Source organism: Jaculus jaculus, chromosome 2 (assembly GCF_020740685.1).
Source record: "Jaculus jaculus isolate mJacJac1 chromosome 2, mJacJac1.mat.Y.cur, whole genome shotgun sequence".
In the NCBI taxonomy this organism is placed as follows: Eukaryota; Metazoa; Chordata; class Mammalia; order Rodentia; family Dipodidae; genus Jaculus; species Jaculus jaculus.
This window is the reverse complement of record NC_059103.1, coordinates 706,661-730,011: the sequence shown is the minus strand read 5'-3', so window position 1 is coordinate 730,011 and position 23,351 is coordinate 706,661. Positions and strand designations below refer to the sequence as shown.

General features: G+C 47.6%; 1 protein-coding gene across 4 annotated transcripts; it reads right to left on the bottom strand.

Annotated features, from left to right (window-relative positions):
- Positions 1-1,580: 1,580 nt before the first annotated feature.
- Positions 1,581-22,955, bottom strand: Tmem130 (transmembrane protein 130). Of its 4 annotated transcripts, none has more exons than XM_045144250.1 (6): positions 22,811-22,955; positions 22,230-22,673; positions 10,212-10,296; positions 9,238-9,440; positions 7,826-7,938; positions 1,581-3,224 (listed from the first exon to the last, which is right to left on the bottom strand). In XM_045144250.1, exons 2-6 carry the CDS (start codon positions 22,591-22,593, stop codon positions 3,036-3,038), a joined length of 954 nt encoding a protein of 317 aa, XP_045000185.1. In that variant the 5' UTR covers positions 22,594-22,673; positions 22,811-22,955; the 3' UTR covers positions 1,581-3,035. The 4 variants fall into 4 exon arrangements, 3 of the variants coding, with proteins under 3 accessions (XP_045000185.1, XP_045000186.1, XP_045000187.1); XR_006635792.1 differs by adding an exon at positions 7,628-7,683 and having other exon boundaries at positions 3,054-3,188; positions 22,230-22,911; XM_045144251.1 differs by having other exon boundaries at positions 1,581-3,188; positions 22,230-22,907.
- Positions 22,956-23,351: the final 396 nt, after the last annotated feature.

Genomic DNA, 23,351 nt, shown 5'->3' with positions numbered 1-23,351 from the left:
TCTCTTCCAAAGGGACCCCAAAGATCAACTTCAGATATAGAAACCTATGGGCCCTTGGTGTCTAGCTCCTGATTTTGGAATTATACAAGTGGGAGGCATCTAAGCAGGCTCATGCCAGCAGGTGGCGCTGCTTTAAAGGCTGTAAAAGGCTTAGGAGGCAGGGCCTGGCTGGAGGCTGGAGGCCTGAGGTCGAGACTAAGGAAGGGTGGTGGGCCTTTGAAGGTGTACCTGCCACCAGTTTGTCTCATTCTCTGCTTCCCCGCCTGACTGCTGCGTGAAGACCTCTGTCACATACCCCTACTGCCTTGGAACTACTCCACCAGGCCTTCTCTACTGCGATGAACTGCTATTCTCTGAAGTCAGGAGCCAAAACAAACGTCTGTGATGGTTCATGTTAACTTGAGGGGGCTTAGTCCCTAGAGGACAAACTTTTGATATGTCTGTGAAGGATACTCTAGGTTTACAGAGGTGGGGGATCCTCCCTGAATGTGGATGGCACCAGCCCATGGACTAACTTCGTAGACTGACTACAAAAAGGACAAGCAGCCGGGCGTGGTGGCACACGCCTTTAATCCCAGTACTTGGGAGGCAGCCAGTACTTGGGAGGCAGAGGTAGGAGGACCACTGCGAGCTTGAGGCCACCCTGAGACTCCATAGTGAATTCCAGGTCAGCCTCGGCTAGAGTGAGACCCTACCTCAAAAACAAAGTTTTTTTTTTTTTTAAACTTATTTGGGTGTGTATGTGAGAGACAGAGAGACAGGCAGAGAGAAGCAGACAGAAGGGAGTGGGCACACCAGGGTCTCTTGCCACTGTCTATACAAATTCCAGACACATTTGCCACTTTATGCATCTGGCTTTACATAGATACTGGGGAATTGAACCCAGGCCAGCAGGCTTTGCAAGGAAGTGCCTTTAACCACTAAGTCACCCCAAAGTGTTTAAATATCTTAAACATATTTTAATTTTATTTATTTATTTGAGAAACAGGCAGAGAGAGAGAAGTGGGGGAGAGAATGGGTGTACCATGGTCTTCAGCTGCTGGAAACGAACTCCAGATGCATGCACCACCTTGTGCATCTGGCTTACGTGGGTACTGGGGAATTGAACCTGGGTCCTTTGGCTTTGCAGGCAAGCACCTTAAGTGCTAAGCCATCTCTCCAGCCCCAAATTTTAAAATATTTAAAAAATTTATTTTATTTATTTTCAAGGACAGAGAAAGAGAGAGAGAAAAAGAGAATGTGGATATGCCAGAGCCTCTCACCACTGCAAATGAACTCCAGATTTATGCACCACCTTGTGCATTTGGTTTTATCTGGGAAATCAAACCCAGGTGGTTAGGCTCTTCCTTCCCTTAGTTGCTTCTAAAAGTCATTTTATCACAACAATGAGAAAAGCAACCAGTACCCCTGGGGACACCCCACTTCCAGGAAGCTGTATGGGTTCCATTTGGTTCTCTTTATCACAGACACTTCCAGGGATGTCCTGTCCTGCTGCACCCCAGCACTGCTCCTCCCGTTTGCCAGGCCCCACAGCCGCGCATGGAGAAGACACACCGTCACACCAAGTGCACTTGGCGATATTCAGAGCACACAAGCTTTATTCGCAATAATGGCAGTATTGAATGGGAATGAGCTGTACAACTACGAACACTATTTTCAGCGTTTAGTCCAAGAGAACGTGGTCACAATGACATAACCCTGCCCATATGACCCTGCTATTCCTTCTGCAACAGGCACAGGCTACTCCAGCACCCCTGGATGTTTGTACCTCTTCCCAGTCTCTCTCTCTCCCCCTCTCTCCCTGGGTTTTCAAGGTAGAGTCTGTCTCCCTCTAGCCCAGGCTGACCAGGAATTCACTACATAGTCTCAGGCTGGCCTCAAACTCGCACTGATGCTCCTACCTTGGCCTCCCGAGTGCTGGGGTTAAAGGTGTGCGCCACCACATCTGGCCCAGTCTTCATTTTTAAGATTGTTAGATTATTATTTATTTGAGAGAGAGACAGACAGACAGATATGAAGAGGCAGATGGGGGAGGGCACACCAGGACCTCTAGCTACTGCAAATGAACTCCAGACGCATGCGTCACCTTATGCACTTGGCTTAAGTGGGTCCTGGGAAATCAAACCTGGGTCCTTAGGTTTTGCAGGCAAGTGCCTTAATCACAAAGCCATCTCTCCAGGCCCAGTCTTCATCTCTTGAGGCACCTGCTTTCCTCACTGCTCTGCCATCCCCAACTTATTGGGCAGGAAGGGAGAAAAGACTCCCCTCCTTAGCTCTGACCCTCCTGCTTCTCCCTCCAGGCCATTTGGGGAGCAAGCAGCTGCCGGGCATAGTGCCTCTACAGCGCCTCTCTCTCTCTCTCTCTCTCTCTCTCTCTCTCTCTCTCTCTCTCAGCACCCAAATCCTCTCTGGCTCCTTCGTTCCAAAGACTGGGCGTAGAAGGTGCCCAGGGCTGAGTGGGAGAGATCCAATCGCGTCTGAGTCCTAGCTTAATTACGTCTCAGCAACAGGCCTTCTAGATACACAGCCAGTCATCATCCGAGATGCTGGGTTATGTCCCACTTCTCTGTGTATCTTCCTCACTGTAAGTGTGTCCACCTGAGTGCATGTGACCTTTCACTGTACATCCTAAATCTCCTTTCCTGACTGTCCTGGGCGGGTCTGCCCTACAGAAAAATGCACAAATTCCCAGTAGATAAGAGATGTGTCAATATGAGAGAAATGAGCGAAGGGCAGGCACACCCCCCTGGGAGAATTCTGAGGGGGCACTACAAACATCAGAGCCCTGCTTAGCCAAAGGCGGGGTGGGGAGACTGAGACCGCTTACGACAGTGGCTGGACTGTACAGATGGGAGGGGTGGGTGGGCTAGGAGGGGGACAAGAAGGGGCTTATGACAACGGCTGGATTATATAGATCAATGGCCAGCCTGGGCACACAGCCCCGCCCACATGAACCCCTCCAGCTCCGTGGCACTTCCACCCTTCCCAAAGGCTCCTGTCAGCGGTCAGGGGGCACTAAGACGGGGGGGGGGTGCTCACACGGTGTAAGTTTTCATAGGTTTGTAGCGGGGTGGAAGCAGCCCATGGTGCTCTCGGACGACTTCAAGGTATTCCGATGGTGTCTCCAGCAGGAAGGGTCCACAGCACACCTGGCAGCAGCACCTGAGCCCGGGGGAAGGCTCCGGGTTCTTGTCAGACATGGGGGAAAAGTCAAAATCAGCCACCTATGGTGAATAAAACCCCATGGTTCAATTGCCACCCACGGGAAGCCCCTCCCACCCCTGTACACAATCTGGTGAGCTCATGAGCCTGGCAGGAACGCCCATCTGGCAATATATATATGCATATATATGTATATATGTATATATATATGCAAAGGATCAAGAGATATGGGATACCAACTACCTCAGCAATTCTACCCAGTATACCTACACATCTCAAATATATCCCCCCAAACCTCAAGGCTTTGTTCTCCCAGCAAGACCCACTCCAAGCATCCTGGCCTGACTCCCATGTTATTACTGAAACACACAGGGTGGGACGAGAGAGGTGGCTCAGCCGTTAAAGGCATTTGCTTGCAAAGCCTAATGGTCTGGGTTTAAGTTCCTAGTACCCACATAAAATCTGATGCACAAAGTGGCACATACATCTGGAGTTCGTTTGCAGTGGCTAGAAGCCCTGGTGTGCCCATTCTCTCTTTCTCTCTCTTTGCAAATAAATAAAAATATTTTTTATTTATTACTTATTAGAGAGAGAGGGAGATACAGAAATAGGCAGGTAGTGAGAGAGAGAGAGAGAGAGAGAGAGAATGGGTACGCCAGGGCCTCTAGCCACTGCAAACAAACTCCAGATGCATGTGCCCACTTGTGCATCTGGCTTACATGGGTCCTGGGAAGTTGAAACAGGATCTTTTGGCTTTGTAGGCAAACGCCTTAACCACTAAACCATCTCTCCAGTCCAAATAAAAATATTTAAAAGAACAACACATGGGGGCTGAAGAGATGGTTTAGCAGTTAAGATGCTTGTCAGCAAAACCAAAGGAGCCAGGTTTGGTTCCCCAGGACCCACGTAAGCCACTTGGTGTCTGGAGTTCATTTGTAGTGGCTAAAGACCCTGGTGTACCCATTCTCTCTATCTGTTCCTCCCTCCCTCCCTCCCTCCCTCCCTCTCCCTCTCCCTCTCCCTCTCCCTCTCTCGCTCTCTGTCAAATAAATGGGTGTGGTGGAGCACGCCTGTAATTCTATCAGTTGAGAGGCAACAGTAGGAGGATTGCTGAGTTCAAGGCCATCCTGAGACTACATAGTGAATTCCAGGTCAGTCTGAGATAGAGTGAGACCCTACCTTGAAAAACAAAACAACAAACAAACAAACAAAACCCAAGAAAACAAAAACACAGGGTCATTTTAAGAGGCCCTGTTTCCTGGGTTCCCAAGACCAGGCAGGCATGACTAGACCCCCCTATTGCCATGGAAACCCAAGTCCAATTGGGTTATGGTCTTGGGTCCTGTCTAGTACCTCCATGGCTCTTAGCACATAGCCTGAGACCATGAAGTAGAACTTTCCTTTTCCCCCACAAAATACTTATTAAGGGAGACCACCTCACTGTGGTCTTCAAATAAACAGACACTGTCCTCCTTCTTTATGGCTTTGGACCTCACTGCATAGTGCTTCCAACTCTCCTAACAAAAGCTTTAGGTTGGGCTGGAGAGATGGTTTGACAAAGTGCTTACCAAAAGACCCAGGTTCAATTCTCCAGTACCCACATAAAGCCAGATGCACAAGGTAGTACATGTGTCTGGAATTCATTTGCAGTGGCTAGAGGCCCTGGCACACCAGAGAAAGAGAAAAATAATGGGCATGCCAGGGCCTTCAGCCACTGAGAACAAACTCCAGAAGTGTGTGACATTCTGTGTTTGCGTCACTGTGCGTCTTGCTACAAAGGACCTGGAGATTCAAACATGAGTTCTTAGACTTCACAGGAGGCAAGCACCTTAACTGCTAAGCCATCTCTTCAGCCCTAATACATACATACATACATACATGTGTATGTGTATATATATATATATATTTTTTTTTTTTTTTTCAAAGTAGTGTCTCACTCTAACTCAAGCTGACCTAAAATTCACTATGTATCTCAGGGTGGCCCTCAAACTCATGGCAACCCTCCTACCTCTGCCTTCGAGTGCTGAGATTAAAGTCATGTGCCACCATACCCAGCTGTGGTGGTTTTGATTCAGGTGGCCCCATAAACTTAGGTGTTCTGAATGCTAGGTTCCCAGATGATGGAGATTTGGGAATTAATGCCTGCTGGAGATGGTGTATTGTTGGGGGCAAGCTTATGGGTGTTATAGCCAGTTTCCTCATGCCAGTGTTTGGCACACTCTTGTTCCTGTTGTCCACTCACTTGGACCAGGGGGTGATGTCCACCCTCTGCTCATGCCATATTTTCCCCCTGCCATCGTGGAGCTTCCCCTTGAGCCTGTAAGCCAAAATATACCACTTTTTCCCACAAGCTGCTCTTGGTTGGGTGATTTCTACCAGCAACGCGAACTGGACTCCAACAGTAAAGTGGTACCGAGGAGTGGGATTGCTGCTGGACACCTGACTGTGCGGCTTTGGCCTTTTGGGGTTGATTTTCAAGAGGAATGTGGAAATATTTGAAACCTTGGCCTAAGAGACTTTGTGTGGTGCTGTAAGTACAGCTTGATGGACTCTTCTGGTCAGCGTTGAAAGACCTGAATGGAGTAAGAACTATGGACTGTGAGGTTTGTGAGGGTGAGAAAGAGCTTTGCTTGAACTGGGCTAGCAGTTTGTGTGGGAAGCTTGCTGTTATGCCCATGTCCTGAGAAGTTGTGCAGGGTTGTTTTGTGTAGCAATGAACTGGTGTGAGCAGAGGGATATGGCACAGAAAGAAAAATCTTTGGGTGAACTGCTGCTGTCCGTTCAGCTGTAATTGAGAGATTACAACCTTTGAGATTGGGTCAGCTGAGCTGCACTGGGACAACAGGAAAAATATAGACCCTTGAAGGTGTGTGAGTACTCAAAGAGTGTCCTGTTCTTCAAAGTCTGCTTTATTCCCCCCTGGCTTAACAAATTGGCACACCACCTGGTATTGTGGAATATAAGAAATGCAGGAAAAAGAGGGTCATTGAGTTTGCAACATGATCTTGTGTTTTGAAAATGATCATGGGCAGTGTGAAGCAGGTTTACTGGATGCCTGCACAGAGACCCATGAGGATGAACCATGGATTGAGGTGGAGACCCAGTGGAGCTGCGGGGACCGGGACCATGAGATGGCTGCTAATGAAGTTTTCCAGGACTGTGAGTAGCCTAGCTGGAGGGTGGAATTGGAATACCACAGACTTGTTGCTGGTTAGAATTATTGGACTTGGAGATTTGTCATTGACTAGAGTTGTTGGACTTGGAGCTAGAGTTTGATGTTTGCCCTGGTTGTTTTAAATCTTGTATTGGTTGAATATTTCTTTGCTATGCCCAGTGAAATCTTTTGCAGTGTGAATGTTTATTCTGTGTCATTATGGTTTTGGGGGGGGATTTTTTTGGCATTATGGCTCAGTTAGAAGATCTTGGACTACGGGGATATATGAACACCATTGGAATTAATAAAAAAAAAACCAACTATGGGGACTCTTAAAGTCATACTGAATGCATTGTATTTTATACCATGTATGGATATCAGTTTATGGAGGCCAGGGGCATAATGTGGTGGTTTGATTCAGTTGTCTCCATAAACTTAGGTGTTCTGAATGCTAGGTTTCCCACTGATGAAGATTTGGGAATTAATGCCTACTGGAGGGAGTGTATTGTTGGGGGCGGGCTTATGGATGTTATAGCCAGTTTCTTCATGCCAGTGTTGGTACACTCTCTTGTTCCTGTTGTCCACTCATGTGGGACAGGCAGTGATGTCCACCCTCTGCTCATGCCATCATTTTCCCTGCCATTGTGGAGCTTCCCTTCAAGCCTGTAAACTAAAATAAACCTCTTTTTCCCACAAGCTGCTCTTGGTTGGGTGATTTCTACCAGCAATATGAACCTGACTGTAACACTGCCTCTAAAATATTAAAATAATTTTTTGTTTATTTTTATTGATTTATTTGAGAGCAACAGATATAGAGAGAAAGAGGCAGAAATAGAGAGAGAATGGGTGCGCTAGGGCCTCCAGCCACTGCAAATGAACTCCAGATGCATGCTCCCCCTTGTGTATCTGGCTGAAGTGGGACCTAGGTAATTGAGCCTTGAACCAGGGTTCTTAGGCTTCACAGGCAAGCGCTTAACTGCTAAGCCATCTTTCCAGTCCTAAAATATTTTTAAAGAAGCTTTAGTCTACATCCCTACCACCTCAAATGCACATCTCATCTATAAAAGCTTTAACTCTGCCTGGGCATGATGGCACATACCTTTAATTCCAGCACTAGGAGGGCTGAGGTAGGAGGATTGCTGTGAGTTCAAGGCCAGCCTGAGCCTACATAGTGAATTTCAGGTCAGTCTGGGCTAGGGTGAGACCCTACCTCAAAAAACAAGAAGAAAAGCAAAAACAAACAAGAAGCTTTAACGTTAAAAGGGTAGCTGGGTGTGGTGGGCACCTCCCCTCCTGCCCCCCCCCCCCCACCTGGAATCACTCTGTAGTCTCATGGTGGCCTTGAACTCATGGCGATCCTCCTAAGTCTGCCAAAAAACAAAACAAAACAAAAACAGGCAATTCATTCCAGTTTCTCTCTCTTGAACCAGGGTCTTCTCCCCCATAACCTTATCAGCCTCTCCTGGGTCCAGGGCTCAGTGGTGTGGCCCCCACCATGCAAACACCCACCTCCACCATGTCATTCTGCTGGGGGATGTTGCGCAACATCGTGTACATAATGAACGCCAGCATCATGGTGATCAGTGTGGCACACGGGAAAGCGAAGACAGCCGGCTCCATGCCTGGGAGGGAGAGGGCAAGTCACATGACCAGGTAGCTGGTGCAAAAATGTTAGCGTATTCTGGTTTGGGAAGGTAATTCAGTGGTTAGAGGCATTTGCTTGCAAAGCCTGTGGGCTGGGGTTCAATTCCCCAGTACTCACCTAAAGCCAGAGGCACAAAGTGGCACATATATCTGTTTGCATTGGCAAGAGGAAGTTCTCTTTCTGTCTCACAAATAATTTTTTTTACTTTTAATTTTATTTATTTGACAGAGAAAGAGGGAGAGAATGGGTGTGCCAGAGCCTCCAGGCACTGCAAACGAACTCCAGATATGTGTGTACCCCATTGTGCATCTGGCTAATGTGGGTCCTGGGGAATCAAACCTGGGTCCTTTGGCTTTGCAGGCAAATGCCTTAACCACTAAGCCAACCCTCCAGCCCACAAATAAATTTTTTAAAAATTATTTTTTTACAATTTTTTTGTTTTATCTTTATTTATTTATTTGAGAGTGAGAGCGAGAGCGAGAGAGAGAGAGAGAGAGGAAGAGAGAGAGAATGGGCACGCTAGGGCTTCCAGCCATTGCAAACGAACTGCAGACGCATGCGCCCCCTTGTGCATCTGGCTAACGTGGGTCCTGGGGAATCGAGCCTCGAACCAGGGTCCTTAGGCTTCACAGGCAAGCGCTTAACCGCTAAGCCATCTCTCCAGTCCTTAAAAATTATTTTTATTTTTATTTATTTATTAGAGGGAGAGAGAATGGTCACACCAGGTCCTCCAGACACTGCAAATGAACTCTAGACACATGCACCACCTTGTGCATCTGGCTTATGTGAGACCTGGGAATTGAACCTGGGTCCTTTGTCTTTGCAGGCAAACACCTTAACCACTAAGCAAACCCTCCAGTCCCTTTTATTTTTATTCTATTTTATTATTTTATTTTTGTTTTTTTGTTTTTGAGGTAGGGTCTCACTCTAGTCCAGGCTGACCTGGAATTCACTATGTAGTCTCAGTGTGGCCTCAAACTCATTGTGATTCACCTACCTCTGCCTCCTCAGTGCTGGGATTAAAGGCATGCACTATCATGCTGGGCTCCTTTTATTTATTTGTTTATTTATTTTGGTTTTTCGAGGTAGGGTCTCGTTCTAGCCCAGGCTGACCTGGAATTCACTATGTAGTCTCAGAGTGGCCTCGAACTCATGGTGACCCTCCTACCTCTGCCTCCCAAGTGCTGGGATTAAAAGCGTGCACCACCACACCCAACTTAAGGATGGGGTTTTGAAAGCCATGTGGCCCTGCAGCAGAAGGTGAGGTGTCACTTACTGGAGGGCTGCACGTGGATCTTGTGGTATTGGTGAGTCTTGCTGATGACATTTTCAGCCCGGATGCTGAAGCAGTAATCCCCAGTCTCATGGAAGATGTGGGTCAGGTTATAAGCTGTGCTGGCCACGGACACAGGGTGGCACTCTTCTTCCTCCAGAGGGAGGCACTCAGACTTCAGGCGCCAGCACACATTCAGAGGAGGGCTGCAGGGACAGGGAAAAGTCTTCAGAAATGTCTCAGACAGCTGGGCATGGTGGCGCATGCCTTTAATCCCAGTGCTCAGGAGGCAGGGGTAGGAGAATTGCTGTGAGTTCAAGGCCACCCTGAGACTACACAGTGAATTCCAGCTCAGCCTGGGCTAGAGTGAGGCCCTACCTTGAAAACTCAAAAAACAACAAAAAGAAAGGAAGGAAGGAATGAAGGGAAGAAGGGAGGGAGGGAAGAAGGGAGGGAGGGAATAAGGAAAGAAGGAAAGAAAGGAAGAAAGAAAGAAGGAAAGGAAGGAAGGAAGGAAGGAAGGAAGGAAGGAAGGAAGGAGGGGTCTCAGAGAAGGATCAGAAACATAGGCCCAAGTCCAAGAAAGGTCAGATGGACATGAACTTCAGCATCTCTTCCAAAAGAACTCCATGGTGTAGAAGAGATGGCCTGGAGGCCCCAAGGGAATCCCAGACTAGTGAGGCTGAAATGTGCTCAGCCTGGGCATGAACTCACCTCCATAGCCTAGCATGATTTGTTTGGACAGTTTTTGGTCTTGCTTTTCCAACACCCACACTTACAAGTAGCCCCCAAAGGTTCATCTTTCCTCCCCAGGATCCTAAGAATGGAGCTGGGCTCACGGCTCTCTCCAGGGCATACCCAGAAGGCAGAATGGCATTATCTGTCCATGAGCCAAAGGCTTGGGGCCCATCAGGCTACAAGAGGGTCTACAGTATGACTCAGAATATGAGGGCCACAGAGCACTCAAGTTCACTCACCTCCCCAGGAAGTTCAAGGTCACTGTCAGTCTTTGGAAGGCCTGAATTTTGGTGGGCCCTAGCACCTGGATGCCTTGAAGTGTTTCTGTAAAGAAAGAGGAAACCATGAGACATGCTGGCTAAGGACTATCACAAGGTTCATAGGGTCCCAGACTGCCTGGCCACCACCATGTTCTCTCCTCTGTCCCTCCCCCAAGGGCGAGTCACAGGTCTGTTTGGGTACTACTGCTGGCTCAGAGAGAGGTAGATGGAGGAGCAAGCAGAAGCCTATTCTTTTGTGTATGTGTGGAGTGTACACGTGCACGTGTACGTGTGCTCATGCACATGAGGGTGCTGGCAGAGGCCAGAGACTGGCACTGGTGCTGACATCCTCAGTTGCTCTCTGTCTTTTATACATATATTAGTTTTTCAAAGTAGGATGTCACTGTGACCCAGGCTGACCTAGAATTCACTATGTATTCTCAGGGTGGCCTCGAACTCACAGTGATCCTCCTACCTCTGCCTCCCCGGGTGCTGGGATTAATGGCGTGTGCCACCACACCCAGCCCCTGTCTTACATCTTTTGAGGCAAAGTCTCTCAATGAACCCAGAACTCTCTGGTTTGGTAGACTAATTCTCCAATCTGCCTCCACTTCCCAGTTCTAGGATTACAGACACACCTGGCGTTTTACCCTGGTACTGGGGATCTGAACTCATGCTTGCATAGCAAGCACTTTACCCACCACACTATCTCCCCAGCCCTTTGCCCACTCCCTTATACACTGTGTCATGGCAACAGCACCAACCACCAGGAAAGATCAAGAAATCTTCCCCAGCTGCCCAAAGCCGCGTAGAGATGGGCCTAGGTACTCCTTCCCAATTCATTAAACTGATGTAAACATCCTAGCAGTAAGGAGGATATTCCAAAGAAATACTTGAAAAAAATAAATACAAAATAAACACTTGTACCACTCCCTTTGGCTATAATGACTCTTAAGACGTTGAAGGGCTGGAGAGATGGCTTACCAGTTAAGGCACTTGCCTTTGAAGCCTAAAGACCCAAGTTTGATTCCCCAGGACCCAAGTAAACCAGATGCACAAGGTGGCAGCATGCTCCTGGACTTCATATGCAGTGGCTAGAGGCCCTGGCTGTCCATTATCTCTCTACCTGCCTCTTAATCTCCCTCTCTCTCTTTCTGAAATAAATAAATAAATTATAAAAAAAATTAAAGCCAGGCATGAAGGTGCATGCCTTTAATTCCATCACTTAGGAGGCAGAGGTAGGAGGATCATTGTGAGTCTGAGGCAAGCCTGAGACTCCATAGTGAATTCCAGGTCAACCTGGGTTAGAGCAAGACCCTGCCTTGAAAAAAAAACAAACAAAAATTCTTTTATTTATTTATTTTTTGTTTTTTCAAGATAGGGTCTCACCCTAGCCCAGGCTGACCTGGAATGCGCTATGGAGTCTCAGGGTGACCTCAAACTCATGGCAATCTTCCTATCTCTGCCTCCTGAGTGCTGGGATTAAAGGTGTGCGCCACCATGCCCAACCCATCTTTTATTTATTTATTTATTTTTATTTATTTATGTGAGACAGGGAAAGAGGCAGAGTGGGAGAGAGAGAATGGATATACCAGAACTTCCAGCCAGTGCAAACAAACTCAAGACACATGTGCCACCTTGTGCATCTGGCTTATGTGGGTCCTGAGGAATCGAACCAAGGTTTTTTGGCTTTGCAGGCAAGAGCCTTAAACATTAAGCCATCTCTCCAGTCCCCCATCTTTTATATTTTTTTCTTTTCTTTCTTTCTTTCGTCTTTCTTTTCTTTTTTTTTTCAAGGTAGGGTCTTGCTCTAGTCCACGCTGACCTGGAATTCACAGTTCACTCTGTAGTCTCAGGGTGGCCTCGAACTCACGGTGATCCTCCTACCTCTGCCTCCCGAGTGCTGGGATTAAAGGCGTGCGCCACCACGCCCGGCTCCAGCTTTTTTCTTATTCTTTTTTTTTTTTTAATTAAGGAATTTTTTCTCTTGAATCCCAGCACTCGGGAGGCAGAGGTAGGAGGATCACCGTGAGTTCGAGGCCACCCTGAGACTACATAGTGAATTCCAGGTCAGCCTGAGCCAGAGTGAGATACTACCTCGAAAAGCCAAAAAAAAATAATAATAATAATAATAATAAATAAATAAAAGAAAAAAGCCAGGTGTGTTGATGCACACCTTTAACCCCAGCACTCGGGAGGCAGAGGTACGAGGATCACTGTGAGTTCAAGGCCAGCCTGAGACTACATAGTGAGTTCCAGGTCAGCCTGGGCTAAATCGAGACCCTACCTCAAAAAAAAAAAAAAAAAATTGTAGATCTCTGGAAATCTCATGTTGGGAGAAGGAAAAGGGTGGAGACTGGTACAGAGGAGACTTGTCTCCTGCAGAGTGATTTTACACGGTTCTTTTTTTTTTTTGGCGGGTTGGGTGATTGTCCATGTGTGTGAGCACAGACATGTAGAGGTCAGAGGACATATTTGAGTTTCGGTCCTGGCCTTCCACCTTGTTTGAAGCACAGTCTCTTATTCACTATTGGCCTGTGAGTTTGTGGGTTCTCCTGCCTCAGTGCAGACACAGTGCGGTTACAGATGCTTGCATTATAGCATCCACTGGTTTAATGTCTAGTTATTCACTTCATTTATTTTATTTTTTTTGAGGTAGGGTTTCACTCTAGCTCAGGCTGACCTGGAATTCACTATGGAGTCTCAGGGTGGCCTTGAACTCACGGTGATCTTCCTACCTCTGCCTCTCCAGTGCTGGGATTAAAGGTGTGTGCCCTCACGCCTGGCTGTTTTAATATTTTAAAGTATCCACTGAATCATCTCCCTACTTGTTTGCACAGTTCTGACAGCTTGCAGGATAGACTAGGGCCAAGACACTGAGCACAGGAGCCACATCTTGACCAGGACTACCTGTCATGCACACCTCTTGCCTTCTATTTAAACCCAACCTTCAAGCCAGGGATAGTAACCCACACCTTTAACCCTAGCACTTGGGAGGCAGAGGCAGGAGGATTGCTGTGAATTCAAGGCCAGCTTGGAATGACAGAGAGAGTTCTAGATCAGCCTGGGCTGGAGTGTGACCCGACCTTGAAAAAAAAAAATCCTGAGGCTAGATAGATGGGTTAGCATTTAAGGTGCTTGCTTGTAAAGATGAAGGACCCCAATTCGATTTCCCAGGACCCACGTAACCCACATGCACAAGGTGGCACATGCATCTGGAGTTCGTTAGAAGTGGCTGGAGACACTGGCATGCCCCTTTTCTTTCTCTCTCTGCCTCTTTTCTCTCTCAAATAAATGAATAAAAATTTAACAAAAAATCCCACACTTCATTTCAGCACCCTGAAAATGCACTTGGGGTTATCACTGAATGTGTACTTCTCATTGTGGCCATATTGAATAAATTTCTTTATTTTTCTGCTTTTCAGTATTACTTGTCTATTTAATTGACCTATTGAAGATGGGAAGACAATCCTGGCTTGTGAGGGATGTCAAGGCCCTTGACCCACACCTGACATGACTGGGGAATAAAAAGCAGCAAGAGGGGGCTGGAGAGAAGACTTAGTGGTTAAGAGCTTACCTGCGAAGTCTAAGGACCCTGGTTCGAGGCTCAACTCCCCAGGACCCACGTTAGCCAGATGTACAAGGGGGCGCACGTGTCTGGAGTTTGTTTGCAGTGGCTGGAGGCCCTGGCATGCCCATTCTCTCTCTCTCTCTCTGCCTCTTTCTCTCTCTGTCTGTTGCTCTCAAATAAATAAATAAAAGTGAACAAAAAAAAATTTTTTTTAAAGCAGCAAGAAACACCCAATTCATGACTGTATGTGTGTCAGAGAGTATGTCTGGTCATACTCAGGTTCTGAGAGAAGATCTGTGTGGACTCAAATGCTAGCTGTGCCATTGAGTGGCCACCTGACCTGTGTGTTGGGTGGACTTTTGGAAACAGGGACAATAGTGACACTTCTCAGAGAACTGGAGCACAAGAGAAGGCATCATATGCATCCAAGCACAGCCTAATGCCAGCCTGCGGTCACCCAGATATAGAAGGAGTGGTGCCCAGGGCTACTTAGGGAGCACTAGACATTTGGGTGGAACCAGTCTGGTGGGATACCAGCCCTGCAACTTCACTGGGGCTAAGAAGTCTTCTATCTTCTGAAAAATGCCGTGCTTTTTCTTAAAAATTTTTTTTGTTTATTTTTATTTATTTGAGAGTGATAGACAGAGAAAGAGGCAGAGAGAGAGAATGGGCACACCAGGGCCTCCAGCCACTGCAAATGAACTCCAGATGCATATGCCACCTTGTGCATCTGGCTTATGTGGGTCCTGGGGAATCAAGCCTCGAACTGGAGTCTTTAGGCTTCACAGGCAAGCACTTAACTGCTAAACCATCTCTCCAGACCCTGAAAAATGTCCTTCTTGACATCTGACTTCACTGGCCCCATTCTACCACAACCTTGAGCTTCACTGTGAAGGTTTCAGTAACTGAATGGGTATAATTAATAAACCACAGACTCACTGGTCACCAGCTGGGTCCCATAAGGTGACAGGCAGAAAGGAAATGAGTCTTTCCTCTTCCTGTAACTCAGAAGTGAGTCAAACCACTCATGGTGGTACACACCTATAATCCCAGCACTTGGGAGGCTGAGGCAGAAGGATCTTCTCAAATTTAATATACAAAACAATATGTAATTCAGTAGATAAGCCCTATCTTGAAAACAAAACAAAAAACCCAAATCTGGGCCAGATGTGGTGGTGCACACCTTTAATCCTGGCAATCAGGAGGCAGAAGAAGGAGCATGTTCAAGGCCACCCCGAGATGACACAATGAATTCCAGATCAGCCTGGGCTAGAGTGAAATCCTACCTCAAAAACAAACAAAAAAACACCCAAGTCTGCTTTTGAATTTGTCTGTCTGGTCCTCTAACTTTTTGTTCCCTTTTGTTGTTGTTTTTGAGGGAGGGTCTCACTCTAGCCCAGGCTCAGTGATCCTCCCACCTCTGCCTCCCAAGTGCTGGGATTAAAGGCATGCACCACCATGCCCAGTTTTGTTCCTAGTTTTTATTTTATTTTTTAAATATTTTTTGTTGTTTTTATTTATTTATTTGAGAGCAACAGAGAAAGAGGCAGAGACAGAGAGAGAGAGAATGGGCGCACCAGGGCCTCCAGCCACTGCAAATGAACTCCAGATGCGTGCATCCCCTTGTGCATCTGGCTAACGTGGGCCCTGGGGAGTCGAGCCTCGAACTGGGGTCCTTAGGCTTCACCGGCAAGTGCTTAACCGCTAAGCCATCTCTCCAGCCCTGTTCCTAGTTTTTAAAATATTTCATTTATTATTTATCTGAGAGAAAGGGAGAGAGAGTAAGAGGCAGAGAGAAAGAGAATGGGCACGCCAGGACCTCCAACCACTGCAAATGAATGCCAGACACATATGCTCTCCCAGCCTTCCCCTCCGCCCCATGCATCTGGCTTATGTGGGTCCTGGGGAATTGAACCAGGATCCTTAGGCTTTGCAGGCAAATGCCTTAACCACTAAGCCATTTCCCTAGCTCTGTCTCCCCCTTTTATCATCCATACATCTATCTATTATCTTTCTTTCTGTCTGTCTGTCTGTCTATCTATCTATCTCTGTATCTATCTGGAGATAAGAGAACCAGAAGTTCAAGGTCACCCTCAGCTTTTGATTCTCTTCCTTCTAGTTCCTGGGTGGAGAGATTTAGGCATGCAAAACAATGTCTAGTTATGTAGTTCTGAGGACTGAACCCAGAACTTCGTGCATGATAGACAAACATCTACCAGCTGAGCCACATCCCGACCCCTGTTCTTTTGTTTCTTACATATGTTGTCATAGCAATGGGAAAGTAACAGTGCCCTTTCCAAGTCAAATAAGGAAGAATCCTATTATGGTGAACTTTCGTGAGGGGCTGTTAAGTAGCCAGGGTTGCTACAACACCTCAAGATGAGGGTCAATGACAACTAGTCATGTTGCATCTTGGGGACCCCAGGCTGAGCAGAGCAGGTGCTTAAGGGGAGTTTTCTTTTTCTTTTTGTTTGTTTTTCAAGGCAGGGTCTCACTCTAGTTCATGCTGACCTGGAATTCGCTATGGAGTCTCAGGGTGGCCTCAAACTCATGGTGATCCTTCTACCTCTGCCTCCCAAGGGCTGGGATTAAAGGTGTGCTCCACCACAACCGGCTTCTTTCTTTTTTGTGTGTGTGATAAATGTTGAATCTAGAGGCTCACCCATGTTAGCCAACCACTCTACTGCTGAACCCCTCAGCCCCGCCCCTCACTGGGGGATTCTAGGCAGGAGCTCTACCACTGAGCCACATCCCAGGCCCTCACTGGGGGATTCTAGGCAGGAGCTCTACCACTGAGCCACACCCCTAGCCCCTTAAGGGGTTGTGGTGGTTTGATTCAGGTGTCCCCCATAAACTTAGGTGTTCTAAATGCTAGGTTCCCAGCTGATGGAGATTTGGGAATTGACGTCTCCTGGAGGCAGTGTATTGTTGGGGGCGGGCTGATGGGTGTTATAGCCAGTGTTTGGCACACTCCTCTTCCTGTTGTCTACCTTATGTAGGTCAGGGGGTGATGTCCACCCTCTGCTCATGCCATAGTTATCCCTGCTATTGTGGAGCTTTCCCTGGAGCGTGTAAGCCAAAATAAACCTCTTTTCCCTACAAGCTGCTCTTGGTTGGGTGATTTCTACCAGCAATGCAAACCTGTCTGCAACAGTAAAGTGGTACCAAGGAGTGAGATTGCTGCTGGACACCTGACTGTGTGGCTTTGGCCTTGTGGAACTGATTTAAGAGGAATGTGGAAGGATTTGAAGCCTTGGCCTAAGAGATGCCTTGAAGTGCTGTAAGTACAGCTGGATGGATTCTTCTGGTCAGAGTTGAAAGACCTGAATGCAGTAAGAACTATGGACTGTGAGGTTTGGTTTATGACGGTGAGAAAGAGCTTTGCTTGGACTGAGCTAGCAGTTTGTATGAAAAGCTTGCTGTTATGCCCACGACCTGAGAAGTTGTACAGGGTTGCTTTGCATAGAAATGAACTGGTGTGAGTAGAGGGATATGGCACAGGAAAAAAAAAAAATCTTTGGGTGAACTGCTGTCCATTCAACTGCAGTTGAGAAATTACAACCTTTGAGATTGGGCCAGCTGAGCTACACAGGGGCAACAGGAAGAATGTAGACTCTTTTGAAGGGGTCTGAATGCTCAAGGAGTGTCCTGTTCCTCAAAGTTTGCTTTATTGCACCCTGGATTAACAACTTGGCATCCTACATGCTATTATGGAGTATAAGAAATTCAGGAAAGAGAGGGTTATTGAGTTTACAACACAGTCTTGTGTTTTGGAAATGGCCATGGGCAGTGTGAAGCAGGTTTGCTGGATGCCCGCATGGAGACTCCATGGGGTCATGAGGATGAACCGTGGGTTGCAGTGGAGACCCAGTAGAGATACCGGGACCACGAGATGGCTGCCAAGGAGAGCTGCCAGCCCCGATGAAGTTTTCCAAGACTGTGAGTAGCCTAGCTGGTGGGGTGGAATTGTAATGCCAGAGACTTGTTGCTGGTTAGTCCCCAGTATTAGGTTGGGACAGGCTCCCAAAATGGAGTCACCATGTGGGACAGAAACATAAGGAATTAGGTTATCCACATTCCTCTAGAAACTGCCCAGCCATTATCCCTTCCTTGCCTAACAATGCTCCAGGTCTACATTTCTTGCCACCCCCTTATCTTGTAAGTCCCCTGATCACTGTTCTGGTGTTACACACTGGCTATCTAAGATCTCCCCTGAAGAACCCCTCCCTTTATTTATTTATTTATTTTTTTATTTTTCGAGGTAGGGTCTCACTCTAGCTCAGGCTGACCTGGAATTCACTATAGAGTCTCAGGGTGGCCTCCAACTCATGGTGATCCTCCTACCTCCGCCTCCCAAGTGCTGAGGTTAAAGGCGTGCGCCACCATACCCAACCAAGAAACCTTTTTTATTTTTATTTATTTATTTATTTATTTTGGTTTTTCGAGGTAGGGTCTTACTCTAGCTCAGGCTGACCTGGGATTCACTATGGAGTCTCAGGGTGGCCTCGAACTCACAGCGATCCTCCTACCTCTACCTCCTGAGTGCTGGGATTAAAGGTGTGCGTCACCCGCCCAGCTTTTGAAACCTTTTTTAAATTCAGCTTTTCCTTCATCACCTCCCCCCGCAACTGAAGAGCCCTATGAAGCCACTATCTGGAATCCCTGTGCTCTGCTCTTGAGTCAGTCCTGGCAACTTTTGCTTTTCCCGAATAAAAGCCTTCATCTTTGCCTCAGAGTGGTCTCTGTGGTCTTGATCACTCCTGAACCTTACACCCAGGCGCACTGCCCACCACATAGATGGTAGAGGTTAGACCCTTCTCATTCTGGGCTGTGAGCATCAGTGGGGTATGAAACTAGTGGAAACAAAGCAAGCGGCCATCACTGGGCAGGATCTGGCTGCCACTGTCATTGGCCACAAGAGTGGCTGAGATGGTCACTTCTGCTCCTGTGGTGACAGGGCCATTGGTGATAGACCGAGTTCATAGAGACCTAGGGGACCACACAGGCTGTGTTTCAGGAAGAGTAAGCTGAGGAACCACTCAGTTAGCTTTGGATGGTCACCTACTGTAACAGTGGGGCCTGCCATTATTCGTGGGGAATACTTTCCAAGACCCCCAGTGGATGTCTGAAACTGAAGTAAACATCAAACTCTATAGATACTGTGATTTTCTTACTCATTCATAATACATACATACCAATCATGATAAGCTTTAATGTAGCTATTGGGCATATAAGAGAGTAACTAAGGGGATGGATGGATGGTTTAGTGGTTAAGGCATTTGCCTGCAAAGCCAAAGGACCTTGGTTCAATTCCCCAGGGCCCATGTAAGCCAGATGCACAAGGTAGCTCATGCGTCTGGAGTTCATTTGTAGTGGCTGGAGGCCCTGCTGTGCCCATTCTCTCCTTCTCTCTCTGTCAAATAAATAAATAAAAATATTTTTTAAAAGAGAGTAATAAAATAGAACTGGGGGACTGGGGAGATGCCCAGTGGGTAAAGTACTTGCTGTGCGAGCGTGAGAACATGAGTTTTTTTTTTTTTTTTTTGCAGGGGTGTGTGTATGTATAGGGTATATGTGGTGTAGTGTGTGCACATGTGTGTGCAGATGCCCTGCCCATCTCTACTGCTCAACCACACACTTCCTTGAGGCAGGGTCTCTCATTCGACCTGGAGAGCAAGCACCAGGAATTCTCCAGTCCGTGGACTGGGGTTACAAACATGCCTGACCACACCCAGCTTTCCGTGGGTTCTGGAGGAATCAAACTGGAGAGGTTGTCAGGCTTTCCCAAGCCCTTGTGCTTAAGCAGCAAGTTCTCTCAGCTGCTGGGCTATCTCCCCTGCCCAGAACCTGAGGATTTTTTTTTTAAATATATATTTTTAATATTACTTATTTATTTATTTACTTGAGGGAAGGAGGTAGAGGAAGAGAGAGAGAGAGAAAGAAAGAATGGGCACACCAGGGCCTCCAGCCACTGCAAATGAACTCCATACTCATGTGCCACCTTGTGCATCTGGCTTATGTGGATCCTGGAGAGTTGAACTGGGATCCTTTGGCTTTGCAGGTAAGTGCCTTAACCACTAAGCCATATCTCCAGCCCGAAATATTTTATTTATTATTTTATTTGAGAGGGAGAAAGAAAGAGAGAGAGAGGTGCTAGAGCCTCCAGCCACTGCAGACAAACTCCAGATGCATAGGCCACCTTGTGCATCTGGCTTAGGTGGGTACTGGGGAATCAAACGTGGGTCCTTAGTCTTTGCAGGCAAGTGCCTTAACTTCTAAGACATCTCTCCAGCCCAGGACCTGAGTTTTGATCCCCAAAACCAATATAAAAAAAGCCAGACACAGGGCTGAAGCGATTGCTCAGTGGTTAAGGTGCTTGCCTGCAATGCTTAATGACCAGGGTTTGATTGCCTACTAGCCACGTAAAGCCAGATGTAACAGAAAATTTAGAACATCTGTAATAACATACTACAGTAATAAGTTACATGAAGCTGGGCATGGTGGTGCACATCTTTAATCCCAGTAGTTGGGAGGCAGAGGTAGGAGGATCACTGTGAGTTTGAGGCCGCCCTGAGACTACATAGTGAATTCCAGGTCAGCCTGGGCTAGAGTGAGACCCTACCTCGAAAAACCAAAACAGCAGCTCAAAACATTTCCCAAAGACAACTGATGTCTGGATGAAACACCTGTCTCAGAAAAAAAAAAAGTTGGTTTTTATGTGTGTGTGGTGACATATGTTTATAATCCCAATACTGGGAAGGCTAAGGCAGTAAGATGTGCCCTGGCAATTTAGCAAGACCCTTTCTCAAAATAAATGAATGAGTAAATAATGTTTATTTACAATCGAGACACACACTGTCTAGACAAGCCTAACCTAATGGATAGGGCCTCCACTTCTATATCAAGTCTATATTGAATTTAGGGTTGGTTGTGATGATCCCTAAGCAAAAGTACCACATAATTCTCTAAGTTCCCGCCAAAGATGCAGGGTTTTTCTTCTTTCCTTGTGGCTCTGTTTTCCCCACAAATTTGTACCAGGTCCCCTCTTTTTCAAACCACTTTTTCATGGGGAGAACTGTAATAAAAATGATGCGGGGGGAAGAGGGGGAACGAACCCAACATGGCTCAGGGAAATTTGTGGAAGAGGGGGCCAAAGGATGTCAGAACCACATGTTGGGTCATGATACACAGAGACATTTCCTCCTACCCATAACTGATGGCTAACCCCATAATGCATGACCCATATACCCCAATAAGGAGGGGCCAGGTGGGGGGAAGAGGACAGGGAGGAGGCTAACAATGGTATCAACTTGACTGCATTCACTGAGTATAAAACTAATTAAAAAAAAACTGTTAAATTTAAAAAATTATGCTAGGTGAATAACAAAAGCAGCTTCAGGAAAGATGGTCATTCTTTGTCTATTTAACCATAGTTTTTCATCAATTCTGTATTTAAATTTGTTGAAATATCCCACCAGTGTAAAAAGGACACTTTAAATAGATTCTTGCCAGAGTGTTGATAAACTTAAGGATTAGGTCCTACCCCTGGGAAAAGAAACTGCAAACTACTAATGGTGCAGGAAGCGCTTTACCCCTGTGCATATAAAACACCTATGAATAAATATGCGTTATGTCTTTAGTAACTTAAAATAAAAATGATGCCGGGAGTGGTGGTATCTGTCTTTAATCCCAGCACTTGGATCGTGAGACTCTACCTCAAAAAAACAAAAAAACAAAACAAACAAACAAAAAAAAAATGTGGGCTATTATCTAACCCCCCCATAGCTGCCTGCCTCCCACCTGGCCCTTGACAACTATCCAATCTGCGTTGTTTGACCACTCCTAAAATATGGCAGAAATGCTGTTCTTTAGGCCCTGCAGAGGGTGGGTGTGGGGACTAGCGTGAGACGAACTGTCAGCTCAGGGGTCCATTTTGGAAATCTCTCCCGGGAGGAAATGGCAGGTTAGCGTCTTGCGTTATAGCAGCCTTCCTTCTCCCCCGGCCAACACAAGCAGGATGGACGCCCCCCCTCCCAAAAGAAAGGCGACATCGTAAAGCAAAAATGGTGCCCGTACAGACAAGCTAGCAGTGCTTGGTGGTGGCGGTGGTGGGCGGGGTGGGGGGGAAGGAGGAAGGGGGGCTGGGTGGTGGCTATGGCGCGATCCCGATTGTCATCCCCATCCCTCCTCCCGCGGGTACCAGGTCCGAAGCATCAGAATGGATACCCCTGCCACCCCTTGCGCGCTTCCGGAGGAATGGATGGAGACATGGAAAGGGCACAGAAGAGCACCTCACGAAACCCCCGGAGACCTTTGCGCCGAAGGGTGCAGGCCAATGGCTGCAGTGGCTTCGGGAAGGAGGAGGTGGGGCGCATGGCATCACCTAGGAAGTCTGAGGTAAGGCTCCGGGTTAGTGCATGGCTTACCTGAGGCCACTGCCACAGGGGCCAAGGGCAGGAGACAGGCGATCCAGAGGATGCGGCCGAGGTGACACCAGATAGCCGTAGCCATGGCTCGGTTTGGAGCGCGAGGAGGGTGCACCGGTTGCGCCGAGGGCTGGAGCTCTGCCGCAAGTGCTCGCCTGCCTCGGGTGTCCGGGTCTCCGCCCACTGCCAGCTCCAGACGCCCAGCTCTGCCCGCATCCCTCCCCTCCCAGGGTCCATGTCGCCTCCCTGCGATGCTCCATCCTCGCATCGGGCCCCTCCCGGGTGGGTCCCTCCTGGCGCGCTCTGACTCAGCGTCCCTAGTGGGGTGCACACCCACACACAGGTCCCTTGGGCTTCTTCCCATACCTTCTTCCTTCGGTTGAGCTCAAGGCTTGAAGGGGCTCCTCTTCAATCCAGGAACATCCACAGTCTATGTGCTACGCGCTGGACAATGGGCATGGAACCATCCAGAACACGTCTTAAGAACGATCCTCTGCGAGCCTTGGTTACTTATTTTCTTGAAGCTGTATAAAATTCCTGACAGAAGTAACGTAAGGAAGTAAGGGTTTATTTTGGCTCACCGTTTCAGGGTCCAAGCCACCACCGCAGAGAAGGCTTAGCTCCAGGAGGACTGATCACATTGCTTGCGCAGTCAGGAAGCAAAATGAGGGAGAGGAAGAGGGAGGGAGAGGAAGAGGGAGGGAGAGGAAGAGGGAGGCGCCACGGCAGAGAAGGCTTTGCGCCAGGAGGACTGATCACATGGCTTGCGCAGTCAGGAAGCAAAATGAGGGAGGGGGGCGAAGCACCACAGCAGAGAAGGCTTAGCGCCAGGAGGACTGATCACATGGCCTTGCGCAGTCAGGAAGGAAAATGAGAGAAAGAGAGAGGGGGGGAGGAAAGGAAGAGGGAGGGAGAGGGAGAGGGAGGCACCATGGCACACAAGGCTTAGCGCCAGGAGGACGGATCACAAGGCTTGCGCAGTCAGGAAGCAAAGTGAGGGGGGGGGGGCGCTAGCGAGCGAGCGAGAAATGCTGATGCTCAGCTCTCATTTTCTGCTTTTATTTTTATTTATTTATTTTTAATTTTTTATGTTTCTTTTTATTTATTTATTTGAGAGCAACA

What these genes read in the sequence shown, in the direction of transcription:
- Tmem130 (XM_045144250.1), bottom strand. Translation starts at nt 22,593, where the DNA reads ATGGGAAGAAGCCCAAGGGACCTGTGTGTGGGTGTGCACCCCACTAGG. An exon ending in ACCTTGAACTTCCTGGGGAG is followed by an intron (nt 9,441 to 10,211) that starts GTGAGTGAACTT and finishes CTGTCCCTGCAG; the next exon opens with CCCTCCTCTGAATGTGTGCT. An exon ending in AGCAGAATGACATGGTGGAG is followed by an intron (nt 3,225 to 7,825) that starts GTGGGTGTTTGC and finishes TATTCACCATAG; the next exon opens with GTGGCTGATTTTGACTTTTC.